The sequence below is a fragment of the Xenopus laevis genome, chromosome 9_10S (genome assembly GCF_017654675.1).
Source record: "Xenopus laevis strain J_2021 chromosome 9_10S, Xenopus_laevis_v10.1, whole genome shotgun sequence".
Lineage (NCBI taxonomy): Eukaryota > Metazoa > Chordata > Amphibia > Anura > Pipidae > Xenopus > Xenopus laevis.
Window position 1 is genome coordinate 85276394 of NC_054388.1, and position 15623 is coordinate 85292016.

The following is a 15623-nucleotide window of genomic DNA, read 5'->3' on the forward strand; positions in this document are numbered from 1 at the left end:
CCATAGCAACTTTAATTTTTTGGTGTTACTTTAACTGTGTGCAGGACACACAGTTGCCTTTTAATGGGACACATATAGTGAATATAAAACTTTTTAAATGAAAGAATTCATAACGGAGTACTTCTGTAGTGGTAAATGGGCTGGCCTAATGCCTGCAAGATCAGGATGCAGCCTGTACATCAAGACTGGGTTTGGGTCAGGCATGGATTCCTTAATACTGGCCGCAGTGCACAGTACCTTAAAGAATTTCTCCATGCCTTGCTCCCTATCACCAGTTATTGGCAGGTTAGTGTGGAGCTGCCCAATCTGAGGGTGGGACAAATTTGGTGTAAAAAAGTCCCTTCCAAAGCTCATGCCAGGTTCGAGCAGGTGCATGTATTGTTTGTAGGGAAGCTTCGGGGTAAGAAGGGATTTTAATATCTAAAAAAATAATGTAACTTTTTGAACTAGGTGGGCAAAACAAAATTGAGAGAAAGCTTTGGAACATCAGCAGCATATATTGTGTTCTCACCTGTACTTGCATATAAAGATGAGCTTCTTGTCGCTCTTTTCTTTTCTGTGCTTCAATCCTCTTTTCTTCTTGTAACCTCTCAACAAGCTGCTGAGGGATATCGTGATCTGTGACTGCTTGTAAAACCTCACCTACAATGGTATTAAACATCCATGTCAACCATTTATAAAAACAAACCAGCCTTTAGATTTAATTTAGGAAAAAAACTGAGTTTTAATCTATATACTATATTTTAATTTAGTTTAAAGAGGCAAACATGAAGTCCACAAAAAATAGTTACGTCGATAGTAGGAAATAAAGATCTTATGCGAAACATTACGCGTTTCGGGAACAAAATTCCATAATCATAGGATTAAGCCTATGATTAAGGGATTTTTTTCCCGAAACGCGCAAGGCCATGTGGATCCATTCATTGTTGGAATAAAGTCTCTTTTAATTTCATCCGGAGTGCCGCCTATCTGCTTTTGTTCCCAATTACTAAAGCTCAGGCACTGGGGGCCGAGCACCTGGTTCTGGAGTGGAGCAGACAGACCCATGGGGGGTGAGTTTGGAGCGGCTATCTATTTGACTGTTTTCTATAGTAGGAAAAATTGAATGTGAAAATAATTGAATGTGAAAATACAAAAATCAATGCTTCTTTTACTTATCACACTGACAGTTATGCTAACTTGGCCCACTAAAAAAAAATGAGTGATATGTTACATCAGTGATCCCCAACCAGTAGCCTGTGAGCAACATGTTGCTCACCAACTCCTTGGATGTTGCTCCCAGTGGCCTCAAAGCAGGTGTTTATTTTTAAATTCCTGGCTTAGAGGCAAGTTTTGGTTGCATAAAAACCAGATGTATTGCAAAACAGACACTCCTGTAGGCTGCCAGTCCATATAGGGGCTACCAAATAGCCAATTACATCCCTTATTTGACATCCCTATGGAGTTTTTCAAGCTTGTGTTGCTCTCCAACTCTTTTTTACATTTAAATGTGGCTCACGAGTAAAAAAAGGTTGGGGACCGCTGTATTACATGAACAATGTCAAACAAACTAAAATTGTGGTTTCCTCAAATGAGTTGTGGGTGTGTCCCAATGGTCCCTGCCAGAAGCATAGTAAAAGTGGAAAGCCCACCATAGCCCTGCATTCAAAAAAGAAAAGTAGGGATGCATCGAATACACTATTTTGGATGCTGCCGAACCCCTGAATCCTTCGTGAAAGATTCGGACGAATACCGAACCAAATCCTAATTTGCATATGCAAATTAGGAGTGGGAAGGGGAAAACATTTGTTACTTCCTTGTTTTATGAAAAAAAAAAGTTACGAAATTTCCCTCCCGCCCCTAATTTGCATATGTAAATTAGTGTTTGGTTCGATTCGACCGAATCATGCTGAAAAAGGCTGAATCCTGAACCGAATCCTGGATTCTGCGCATCCCTAAAGCAAAGACAGGCTGGAGTTCTCGGTCATGTCTGTTGTTGATTGGTTGCCATTCTACAGCACAAAGTCTTGAGTCGCCAGTTCCTCTGTACAGCCTGGGAAACAAGCCAGCAGGAACTGAGATAGGAAGGTTAAGTAGATTTTTGGGGGACATTTTCAGTAAAGCAGTACAAAAGGAAGGTTTTCTAAGCAAGTTCATCTTCAATTTATTGGAGAATAATGCAATGACATATTATTGTTCTTTCAACAATATGCTCTCTTTTCAGATCAAATCCTGGATTCAGTGCATCATATTCCTTTACAAATTTTTAATTCTCATATTTTAGATTTTGGCACACACTTACTGAGTTTGGATTCCCTGATATAAACTAACATATAAGCATTTGTGCAGTGTCGCACAGATAAGTCATCATCATGGCCTCCATAGTTGTGTTCGATTGCCTCTTCTTTTGTACATCTTGACACTACATCGTCGTCAAATTTACACCACTGCAGAAAGAAAAATTAAAAGGTTTATAAACAGGCAATATGACTAGACATTCAGTTAGGTTTACTTAAAGGGAAAGTGTCGCAAAAATGAAAATGTAATATAAGCTTCATCATACTGAAATAAGAAAATTGATTGTAAATACAATCAATTAAATATTCTGCATAGTTTCTGAAATAATCAAGTTTATCTTCTCTATTCCTCTCTCGGCATCTGTTTCTCTTCATTCTGTCTTCATGCAGCTGTTGGGTGTCAGATATTGACAGTTAGATCCAATATATCCTATAGGGGAATTGCTTTCCAAGCAGGTGAATTAGAGCTCATTAAAATAACTGATTCCAGTATAAACAAAATCTAACAAAATAGCTGACTTTTGCAAAAATTCCGCATGTAGAGAGACATGATGTCTGATGATTTTAATAATAGAGTGAGCTTTAATACATCTTCTAGGCAAAAGGAGCCCCGCTATAAGATATATTGGATCTAACGTTCAATGAATATCTGACAGCCAGCTGCTACGTGGACAGAATGAAGAGAAACCGATGCTGAGAAAGGAATAGTGAACATAAACTTGATTATTTCAGAAACTGTACCAAATTTTTAATGGATTGTATTTAGAAAGTTTCTTGTTTCAGTATGATGAAGCTTATATTACATTTTAATTTTCGCGATAGTTCCCCTTTAAGGATTGGAGAATTTAGCAGCAATTTTAACAGTCCTCTTACACAGAGTTGAAGAGACCAACCCCCTTCCTCACCAGCAGCCGTTTTATTATAATGTTTGATAAGAAAACCTAGTGCTCTATGTCATAATAATACCATAGAGTCGAATTTGGGAATGCTGACTTCAGCAATCAAACCTTCCTACCAGAGCAAAAATGGAAACAATATAAAGCCCAATTGTCATTACCCTTAGGAAATAGAAAGATACATTTAAGTAGCTGTGGATAAACAGATGGTTAATCGTTCAACAAATAACTGCTTTAATGTGGTTTAGGTATAAAGCCCACAGACACCCAATTTGCAATCAGCAGATCTGGGTAAAGGACAGAGCATATATACAGCTGTCAGCAGTTATGTAAAGGGGATCTAAATCTAAAGAATTAACTGATTGGAGCACTTTTGCAGTTTACATTAATTTGCAATTTTCAGTGGTTTCGGAGAATAGTTTTATAATGCTAATAGCAGGTTTTTGGCTCACTATGAAAGTCAGCAACCCTAGGGTTAAACTATAAAGTAAGGGCATTAAGACTGTAAGGGGCATATTTATTTACATTTTAGACAAACATAACTGGTGATGCTACCTGTAGCAACCAATTGGCAAATAGATTTAAACAATCACCTACAAGTTACAAAACCAAAGATCTGATTGGTTGCTATGATAACAAGCATTTTGCCATTCACGCATACCCTCCCATGGCTAGATATAGGTTCATGCACTGATGGGTCTGGCATTAACTTGAAAACGAACTGCTGTGTTGTCACAGAACACTTTGGGGACAGGCGCAAATAGTAATGATACACATAGGAACCAATCACATTTGCTGTATTTGACTCTGTGTTTACCTATGAACAAACTAAACATTTCTTTCCAGGTTTGTCATCACTAATATATTCAAAGTTGTGTTTATTAACAGATAGATAATTATGACAGACCAACCACTTAGAAATACAAGTTTCAGTACTAGTAAAAAAAAGCAGTACCAATGGGTTTAGAACAACTGCAGATTAATGAAGCTGTACCAATAAATGCAACGTAAGAAAGCCTTATAAAAAGCTGCTCTTAGGGAAAAAAGTAAAATGCCAATTTGTAGTAATAATTCCCATAAAAGCTACCAAGACAAGAGTATGGTACCAGTATTTAAAAGGGCTAGTAACATCAAAAAGGATTTTGTACATATTTCTAATGTATGATTAGCACACGCTGGTAAACACTGTATGCTCAAAAATATTCATATAGTTTATAGTTATGTAGCTATGGGTGTTGCCATTCAAGTTTCAGTATGGTTGCAGACTTCAAATATGCCACTGTTGCAAAGAAGAATCAAAGAGTTGCAAAAAGAAAGCACTTTCTTTACTCTGTTTATTGCAGGAAACAATAGAAACCATAGATTTACTATAAGAATAGACAATTAGTATTTTCAGCATAAGCCCAGTTCATTAAACTTAATACAGAACCATTAAGTGGAGACGGACAGGTATAAAATTTATGTATAGCTAAACAATTTATTTGCAGATGCTAGACAAACAAATAACCTTTAAATATATAAATAAAATCATTTCACTTAATGGTGTTACTGGCCCTTTAATCCATAAACTACCTTCCCATTGTCTTCATCATCCTGATAACATACGTCACTGTTAATGCTTCCAGCAGTTATCTATTTTAGAAAAAAAACAATATTAGAATTTCTGTTGGACATGGCTCCAGCTCACCACTATGACTTACCTGAACGTTTCCACATCTATCATTAGAACTTCATGTATAGCTTTAAAGGAATAGTCACTACTCCTTGTGAAATTGCTTTTCAGACTAAAGCATAGTTACATTACTAGACCCCAAGCAGGTGCCCTAAATAGTGGACACAGGTAACAAAATAATGTCTCTTATTTTTTGAAAAATATAATAGGACATCAAATTCACCCTTCTCAAGGCTTCAATTCTAGCATGTGAGCATAGGACCTCATACAAGCTATAGGGACTGTTGTATTATCCAATAGCACATACTATTAGAAACAAAATTCTCATAAAAAGGCTTACACTTATGTTAATTAGTTGTTTATATAGACTGGTTTCCATATATTAATTCAGACATGTCTTTTTGGAAAATATAAAGATATAACTAGACTACAGAAACTAAGCTAAAGAAAACAAACTGCAATAATAAATTTGCATCAAAAAGAGTGGGGAAGCACCAGAATTAGGTTCCTGTTTGGGATCTGCCTAAATGGCAAATCAACTGTCTGCAATTAAAATACTTTAGCAACATAGATTAGTTCTTTGCTACGTTGAAAAAAGGTTCGGTTTATGTAGTAAACATCTATAAAAAAGTGCAGGTGCGCTTTTATGGCTAGAAGAGTCACTCTTTTAAGGAGAACAAAACCATTCTTAATAGATTGGTCTTCTTCAGAGCCCAACATTCCTACTTCTCAAACCACATTACTGGAAAACCCCTAAACTTCCCAGTTTTGCTATACTAGGTCATAATGAGCAAAGTAGCACTGCTACTTGTTGGTGGGTCCCATCTCGCACCAATTTTGATTTTCTTCTCTGCAATTACCAATGCTGAGTTTGCTCAGTTAAAACCATGTCTGCAGATAACCTATTGGTAGACTGTAGAGAAGGCAACCAGAAATGGCTTGACAAGCAGCACATTGACCCGACTGCGCTAGTCTGCTTTTTACAATACAGTAAAACTAATGGGGACATTTAAGAGGTCTGCAGTAGTGCTGTCCAGGAAGGGAGGGCTTCTGGAAGTGGCTAAAGTATTAAGAAAGAATTCCTTCTTACCTTGGAACAAACAATGAAGCTAATAAAGTTACACTTTTAGAAACATTTTATCAAATTTCTTGTTCAATGTAGCCTCAGACTATTTCTGAGGTCCCTTGGTTAACACTAAAATGAAGTTTTTTGGGTTTTTTTTTAAAATGGCACACGTTTTTGATAGCAGTCATGTTTCAGATCAAATGTCACCTCATATAAGTAAGTACTTAAAAGTAAACAAAACATACTTTGCCTTCTCCTTTAGGATTCAAATAAACAACATAGTGCCCTCCATGGTTGTCTCCACTGTGCACCAAGACTGCGTGCAAAATGTAGTTAGCAGGATCCTTGCTATCTGGCTTTTGGAGAAATTCATCCAGCGGCAACTGTTCTGGAAATTCAAATCTGTTTAGGGAACAGGGGAAAAAAAAAAAAAATGAGTGGTGGGGAAAAAAAAAGATTGGAAAAACGAACTAAAATGGGCAATCAAGTAATAAGGTGTTGACTTTTAATTTTATGGCACACTTATGTATGGTATCGAGACTCTGTATTAACATATTGGCAGTAATGAAACACAGGGTCCATGCCCCTAGTTAAGCATGAATGTTAAGTCAAAAGTAACAATACACTTTGTTATAGCCCTCATTACTTTGAGCTCATGATGCAGTTACATTGTTAGTTCAGCTATAGACCAGCCACACTCGGTGATAGCAAAACACTACTGTTTGGGTTGGTCTGACCAACTGCATTCCAACAGGATCCTCACAGTCTGCCATAACTATCCCTTGCTGGATAGCAATATAGAGTGACAGTTTAGAACTGAATAATGGGTAAAAACCAGGTATGCGACATAGATATCTGAAGTTTTTTTTAAGTGGCTTTCTGACAGCAGTAGACTTCCATTAAACTTACTGGACGACTTGGAAACTAACTGAAAACCCAAGACATGGTTTTGCATAAGCAAAACTCGTTAAGTTAATTAAAGCTCCAAGGGCAGACTTGCTTATGATAAAAAGTCTACAGTAAAATATAGGAATAAAAAATAATTCAAGTCTGCTTCAGAAGCTTTAATATTTGCAAAGCAGATAAGATGCTTAAAATGCAATGGTTTCAGCACATAAAAGCAGAGAATTCCACAAGTTCTTTAAATTGCTTAGAAAAATTAACATGGCGTAAACCATTTAAGCATTATTGGTTAATAAGACCAGTTCTAAATTCCCGTGTACTAGGAACAGTCTGAAAACACATCTGTAATTCTATTTTTTTGAGGGCCCATGTTCATGTTAGCCTGGATTAAAGAGTTGGCAATTAAAAGTAGTTGGCTTACTTAAAGGAGAAGGAAAGATTAAAACTAATTAAGCCTTATCAGAAAGGTCCACCTAAATACACCAGTAAACCCTCAAAGTCATGCTACTTTGAGTCCTCTGTCAAAAGAAACACAGCATTTCTTTCCTTCTATTGTGTACACATGGGCTTCTGTATCAGACTTCCTGCCTTCACCTTAAACCTCTTTGCCCCGGGCGTGAGCATGCTCAGTTTGCTCCTCTTCCCCCCCCCTCTGCTGTAATCTGAGCCCAGAGTTATGAGTGAGTAGGGAGAGGCTCAGGCAGGAAGTGATGTCACGCCAAGCTAATATGGCAGCTGCTATCCTAAACAAACAGAGCTGTTTACTCAAGTATGGTAAAGCATTCTGCAGAATAAATATAGTGTTATAGCTTGCACTATTGTGGCTAATCTATAGGCAATAAAATGCCTCCGTAGCTTTCCTTCTCCTTTAAAGTAACAGTAACACCAAAAAATTAAAGCGCTTTGAAGTAATTAACATATACTATCATTGTAGCATGCACTGCTGTGTGTTTGCTTCATAAAGACTACTATAGTAGTAGTCTTTCTGAAGTAAACACGCCAGTTTTAACAGTGCAGATCAACAGTACTTTATATTTTAATTACTTTTAATTACTTTGATACACTTTCAGTTTTTGTGTTACTGTTCCTTTAAATCTGTAATATTGTTATTTTACAGAATGTAAATACACGTTCACATTATCTTAATCAGAAGACATACAAAAATGGAGCATTTATTAAAAGTGCAAATCACAATAAAGTAAATATCAACAATATATTAATATGAGATATGTTGAAAAGAACGGATTACCCCAAATTCAATTACTTATCAGTTTAAGTTTTCATAACGCCTATTTAAAATGTATTTGAAACACAGGTGGTTCCCATGTTTTTTTCCACGACATTCAATGTCTAAAATGTTTCTTCTGCACTCTATAAGACATGGTAAACACTCATTTCATGGAAAAAAGGGCAACATCCCATAATTACCTGTCATTGATCTTAATATTTTGGTCTGTTTGAGGGTCATACATAAACCTCATAAGTTGAAGATGTAATACAGGTGGGAAAGTTAGAAACTTGACCCCTTTTTCTGCTTCCTACAAAGGTAAAAATAAGAATAACCATCATGAATAGCGCTCCAAAATGACAGCAATTCAAAATTGATATTAGAGTATCCTCTGTGAAGTTCAAAAGTGAAAATGCATAAAATAAGTAAATAATATATCATTATCAGATACACAACCTAGCAAAAATGGCCATTCTAGTGCATGATTTCTGGAAATCGTTTATGGAATTTATTTTTTATGGAATTTTCAATGAAAGCCTCACTTCTGCAGTTACAGGGCAGAGTATAGCTTTGTTTAGTCCTGAACCCCCATTAGGCATGACAGACTCTATCAGTTAGATATGCAGTAATCAAACTTCAATTTCTCACTGCCAGCAATCTATTTTAATGTTATACTGCCACATTTCCACATTTTAACATGAACATTCCAGCATGTCATGAAAATATACTCAGTGCTACACTTGCCAGCAAAGTTATAGCTGGAAAAGGAATACCAATTTTATCTTCTAAAAACGAACCCCTTTCTTTAGACCCCTACCATGCTCCCCCTTCCCATGTTGGAAGTCATTGCTAAGACACAGGCTGGGCTGCAGTGAGGCATGGGTTAGTTTCAGAACTTTTCAGCTACAGCTGCCAAGTGCAAGTGTCGTTTGAGTGTCACAAAGGGAAAATACCTGAAAGCAACATTAAAGTTAGTAAGAGAGAGTGAGATAAACAGTAAACTGTAAACGTACCTGTAAGCCATGTTCTCCTGCATCGTATTTGTTATCACCATCAAGCTGCTCCACTGCTACATAGTCAATGAAGGACTCAAATACTAAAAATTAAAAAGTAAGACAAGCTTTAAATATAATGTGCTGTGGTAGAAATAACATGAAGCTGTCTCTGCAGCCTAGTTGTGCATTCCAAATGCAATCCTTACAGCTTTCTAACTGCAAGATTGTAGGAGAATTATCCACCAAAGTCAGAAGGAACAAAACATTTTGCAAAGAGATGTTTAAGCAATTCTACTAAAAACTAGTTTACACTGCTTGAAAAGTGGCTCTTGAAAATGTATGCCTTTAAATTAAATGTTATTATGATGTAGAATGATAATTTGAAAATATGCAATTGGTTTTCATTTTTTATTGTTTTTGAGTTATTTAGCTTTTTATTTGGTAGCTCTCAAATTTGCAATTTCAGCAATCTGGTTGCTAGGGTCCAAATTACCCCAGCAACCATGTACTGATTTGAATAGGAGACTGAAATATGAAACGGTAAGGATGCGAATAGAAGAGATGTGTAATAAAAAGTAATGACAATAAATTTGTAGCCTTACAGAGCATTTGTTTAAATTTGCTTAGAATTAGCCATTCTATAACATATTAAAGTTGATGGTGAACCACCCCTTTACTGAGCTGCTTTTTTACAACCTTTATAATTATGGCCCATAAAGCGGAGATTATCTGTTGAACAGTTGCTTATAAAGGAAGCTTCTGCCAGCACCAACAGACATGGATCCCAAAAACAGCTGTTTGTATACATCACTAGACTACCCTTACTTGTACTTCATTTAGGCAGACTTATTTGTTTCCACAGGGAGAGCAGAGTCAACTCTTTTAAAGAGCCAGTAATAGTAGAAAAGTAAAATACTCTAAAAACAAACAAATGCATGCTTAGTTCACATTCCTAAAATTTCAGCATTTGTTTCAGAAAGCACAACATTGTAACATAGTAAACGCTATAGAGTTTAACCTTTTCGAGTAAGATAAATCTGCCTGCTAGTTGAACCAGAAGGGAGGCAAGAACCTAGTCTGAAGCCTCTCCAATTTACCTCGGAGACGTAAGAAAAAAAAAATGTTTTCCAGAGCAGTCCCTGGATTACCTTTTATTTCCGTAACACTATTTTTTATCCCTTGATAGAAAGGCAGTCAACCATCTGCAAATGGGCAGAATTACCCTCATCTGCACCCTTTTAAAAACCCTTGCTGGGCCTTCTGCTGCAGCTACATTTATTATCCACAAGTACCCCCCCACACCAAGGTCATTTTCCATGAAGGATTCGCCTTAATTCCATTATGAGTACAAGTAGCTTGCATACTCTTTTAAATCCCAGGTGTATAGAATTACAAATATCAGTATTAAATCAAATTGAGAAGCATTAAAAGTAAAGTGCAAAAGTACAATGGTAGATAGTTCATAGTATATGCTGGAAAGAAAATTTTACTTACTGTTTTTCTTTCCCTTTATACTTAGCTGGATATCATAATAATCTTCTATGCGTTCAGACCGATAGTCTACATGCTTGCACTGTATATAAGACTGAATATTTAAAAAAAAATTAGCACATAATAGTACAAATTAATACTGCAAAATTTAAAAAAAAAACACATTTATATATACATACCACCATCTTTCCTCTAAATAACTTAGGTATGGTTCCTTCTACACATGTGCCTTTCATTTTGTTTTCAACATTATCCAATAACTGCAACAACAAAAATATTTCAGCTATTGAACAAAATTGTGCAACTGCCTGTGGTCAAACTTAGTCTCTAAGTCATTAAAATAGTAGTATAACCCCCTCACTAAAAATTTGTCTAGTGAACAGGATTTGTGAAAAACATTTTATTTGGTTTTTTTTTTAACTAAAAAATAATTATGCTTTTTCTTATTTCTTGCATAATATTTTTAGAAAAAAATCTTGGAACTATGGCTGATTTTTTCATTTTGCTGTGTGGAGACATGACCAAATATTGGCTCTAAAAACAGCTACCAGCTTGCTTTATTCATGTAGCTATTATTGTTACTTACCACTCTACATAATTCTTGGACGTCATGCTGCATGAAGCTGTCTAATGTCTCCCACCTGAAAAACAGTGACGTTATTAATCTTTTTGACAAAGAAGCAATTTTAATGTATATCTGTTTTTTAAGCTGAAAACATAACACTGCTGTGGCATTGGATAGCAACATTGCAATTAAAACAAACTTATTACGTTATTCAGTAGGTCTTTGGAAGCATGTCTGCTCATTGCTATAGGGCTGGTATAGGGGTTACAGTAGGCTTTGTCTGAATACAAAAAATAATTACTAACCTAACAATAGCTAAAACAGAGGACCATTATTCCTTTATTTATAAACAGCAAGTGGTGGTGGTAGTACAGGGAGTCCAAAAGTAAAAGAAATACTGGTGCCATGATATGATTAATATTATACCAAATACAGAAACTTTATTTTTTTTGGGGGGGCATGTTAATTACAGAACCAATTCTTAGGTTTGGAATTAACACTTATCTGGTAGCTAGGAACTAATTTTCCTAGCAACCACAGGAGGTTTGAAATCAAAATTGAATATTAACAATTAAGGGTCTGAAAAGAAAATTAACAATAGAATTATAGCAGTGCTGTCACATACTTTTTGGTTGCCAGGGTCAGTGACATAATTTTCAGCTGTATTTTGTAAAGGGCCAAAATAACAATGCTAAAAAAAAACAACAAAGACCACTGAATACATCCATCAAAGTGAATATTAGTGTAAATTTCCTTTTTATAACTGTACAGGGCTCACTAATGCCATTATGACATTTCAGAGCCAAACAAATCACATTTTAGGCAATGATCTTTTTGGTGATAGTACCCAAGTGCAAATACTAAAGGTGGCCATAAAGACACCTATATAATTCGTACAAAAGATCTTTTCTACAATAATCTGTGCATGTGTGGTGGGAGAAATGGTGACTGGTATCAGTAAAAAGCCTTGGATATTGGTCGTCTCATCAATCGGGCAGGACTGAAAATTTAGATTGGGCACCTTTGGAGGACATTGATCATTGTCAATAAAGCTGAATCATCAGATAGAGCTAAATAATTTATTTTGTTTTTTCCTGCATATCTTGACTATTTAGCTCTTAACGTTAATAGTTGTACGGCCAATGGACGTGGGAAGATCGTAATTGTAGCATGTATGGCCAACTTTAAGGTTCTATTTCAAACTCCCGCTCTACTCATTTACTTAGAATAGACTACACGGCATGCCCTGGTCATCACCTGCCACATGCAATCTTATTTCATTCACAAGTATGGATTGTAAAGTTGGTATTATAAATCGAGTAAGGATGTCAAGTATGGTCAGTGTGCACTTAAAGTCACATCTAACTTGTGAACAGTCTGCAAAAAAAACATACAGCTGAATGGATTTAGCACACTGGGATAGGACCAAATGCTTTGTTAGAGAACAAACATTTTATTTGTTGTTCTTAATGAAAACAAGTAGAGAAAATAAGAACCTTAAAGGGGTTGTTTACCTTCCCAACACTTTTTTCAGTTCAACTGTTTTCAGCTTGTTCACCAAAAATAGACTTATCAACAGCTTTCCATTTTTTTACTGTTTTTCCAAAATCTAAGTTTAAAGTTTAATATTCCTGTCTCAGACAGGCAGCTCGATAGTTGTGGCGCACTCTGAACTGTTACAATTTTGCAACATTTAGTTGATACATTTTTCAGCAGTAACTCTGGAGTATTAGCAACTATTGTATCAATTCTAACAGCTGCCTGTAATAAAACCCTGAGATTCTGCTCAGCAGGGACAAAGATAAGAAAGGTATCAACTAAATGTATCAATTTACATTTACAGGGTCGGCGACCCCCTCCCACAGCTGTTTTAGGGTGAACAACCCCTTTAATCCTAATGCATTTAAAGTTTATAAAAGGTCATTTAGTTGATATTGGAAAGGATACATACCCAAATGATTTTGTTAATTTTTTAGTTCCTACAGGCTTGTCACTGTGTTGTAATTCATAAAATACTCGTTGTAATGCTAAAGGGACACTTTTAGAAGAGTCATCACCTTCAGTGGGCATCATATACACAGCCTGTAAACAAAACAAAAATATAGTTTAGTTTTCAATGAAATGAATTACCCCTATGTCTGTCTATTTTTTTTTTTTTTTTTTTACATGAAGAGGGAAAGGAAAGAGAACTAACAAAAACCCTTTAAATTTTACCTGGTGATTGTTGTGAATGTTAGTAGAAAAATATCCAATACCAAAAGGGTTACAATAACACTGCCACATGGTAAAGACTGCCCTTCACATTAGCTTTTATTTGAGATGTTAGTGAGTTTTAAGTTCTCATCAAGTGTAATTCTAATGTAAAACTTTCATAAACCAATAACAGTGTTTTTTTAAAGAAAATATTTAATTCAAAGCAGTTCTATATACATTTAAAAACAGTAATTTGATACAAAACATGTATTTGTTTAGCCCTTTCTGTTCTACTGTTAGAACACCTGAAACAATGTAGCAGAAGTCAATTCTTCTCTAAGGGTAAGGGCACACAGGCAGATTTGGGGGAGATTAGTCGCCCCGGCGACAAATCTCCTCTTCTTCAGAGCGACAATCTCCCCAAACTGCCTTCCCGCCAGCTAGAATGAAAAATCGCCAGTGTGATGGCACTCGCGGTGCTTCATTTTCTGAAGTCGCCCGAAGTTTCCTTGTGAGGAAACATCGGAAAACTATGAATCGCCCCGAAGAAGAGCCGATTTGTCGCTGGAGCAACTCATCTCCCTGAATCTGCCCATGTGCCTTTACCCCAAGGTCTGTTAATCCTTTTACATTGTTTCAGAAGTCAGAGCCATTAGTGCAGAAAATATAAACAGCAAGTCAGATAATGTTTTTAATAGCAGTTACTTTTTAAAATGTATTTTAAGTCATTTATAATTTCCAATGATTGCATATTTGAAAAGTTACATTTCTTCCATTATGCAAAAGTCTTTTTGGTTGGAGACTCCCTAAAAGTATAACTCTACAAAGAATATGTGAACCAAAAGAACTCATATTAAAATAACTAGACAAAAAAGAAGAAAGAAAACAATTTACAGAATTTTTAAAAAATACCTTTCGAAGTTGGTTTGTAAAAAATAATGTTTGCAATAAACTATTCATGTAACAAGTTGCTCCTTGATTCTTTAATCCAACATACCCAGTGTGCTTTTTCGAATCCCACCTTTACAAAAGAAACAAAAATAAATTTCATGCATATATGCATAAAGAGAGCAAAATATAACGATTAAAACTGTGAATACTTACGATACTCCATGAGGAGCATCAGCCTGCACATATACTTCGAAAGTCACCTTGTCGTCTTCCATAAAACCTTTTTCTGGATCAGTAACCTCCTGCAAAAATATTTAAAAAAATAATAATAATAAGACCAACAAATGAGTTGGGTAGTAGAGGTCCAACAAATGAAAAGCGAATTCAGGGGGAGGGGGAGGTGCCTGATAATTTAATCCATCATGAAAAAAAAAGAACATATCTGGGGCAAAAAAAAACCCCCCCTAAAACATCATACTGCTATCTTACTGTATGCCCAGGCATCCAGGATTGGGGTTCCAAAATGAATTAAAATCGACAGACTGTATTGTTCTGTGCATATGCACATCTCAGTCAGTACTACGGATGCCTGGGAAAGTTAAGTCAGATGGCAGTGCAGTGCTATTAGTTTTTTCCCATGCTGGTACATCTGCTGGAAGTCTCTGAATAGGGTGACCAGGTCAGAAGTCGTAACATGCCAGACTTATAGTTGAGCAGTTCACAAATGAGCGTCTAAAGCAGCAATGCATTATATGTCCTTTACCTGGACAAAGGAATGAAGTAACATTGAAGGAGCTGCTTTAGCTCACAGATTTTGAAGATGACCCACTATAAATCTATTTAATGTGCAGGACTAAGAAACAAGAATATGCTGGCTGTATAATGTCTGATTGCCATAGTCCGTGAATTCCAGTAAATGTTTTTAACAGGTATTTATGGGCGAGGAGGAGTATGAAATGAAAAGGCTCATAACTGAGGCACATTAGTACAGACTAAATAATTTAACATCTAACAGATAATTTGTCAGATCCTACCTCTCTAAAGCTTATATGGGGCAGCATATTAGGCACTTGTGCGAGCCCACAAAATGTAGACTTAGGCTTGTAAAGAGGCCAAAGGTAAAAGATCTGGAGGGGCTGATGTGAAAGGTGAGGCATACCAAGTGTGACAACATATGTCAATGTTTAGAATAACAGTGCTAAAAAAAAGTCCTAAATATTATCTGGCTATAACCAAGATCCATGGGTATTTTATAAATAGTGATAAGAGGGCCTAGAGGCCCCTAGGGGCGATAGTGCCCGCTTATGTGTCCACTGGAATTCAATTTGCAATTAACTAAATTCTTGATGGTCTCCCCTCCTATGAGGTGGAATGTGGGCTATGACCACATAATTGAATTGATGTAAAGTGTGTCTGCAGCAAAAATGTTTTAAAACATGTTACTCAG

At 36.1% G+C, this 15623-nt stretch overlaps 1 protein-coding gene across 5 annotated transcripts in view; it reads right to left on the bottom strand.

Moving 5' to 3' along the window:
* Positions 1-15623, bottom strand: part of usp7.S (ubiquitin specific peptidase 7 (herpes virus-associated) S homeolog) — a 59140-nt gene that overhangs the window by 26936 nt on the left and 16581 nt on the right. For 2 of the 5 annotated variants that reach the window (XM_018237113.2, XM_018237114.2), the window contains exons 5-16: positions 14390-14478; positions 14198-14306; positions 13044-13174; positions 11114-11168; positions 10707-10787; positions 10531-10621; positions 9055-9137; positions 8242-8351; positions 6156-6312; positions 4745-4804; positions 2282-2426; positions 512-642 (exon numbers count right to left, since the gene is read on the bottom strand). In XM_018237113.2, the coding sequence (XP_018092602.1) occupies positions 512-642; positions 2282-2426; positions 4745-4804; positions 6156-6312; positions 8242-8351; positions 9055-9137; positions 10531-10621; positions 10707-10787; positions 11114-11168; positions 13044-13174; positions 14198-14306; positions 14390-14478 (1242 nt within the window). 5 annotated transcript variants of the gene reach the window in all.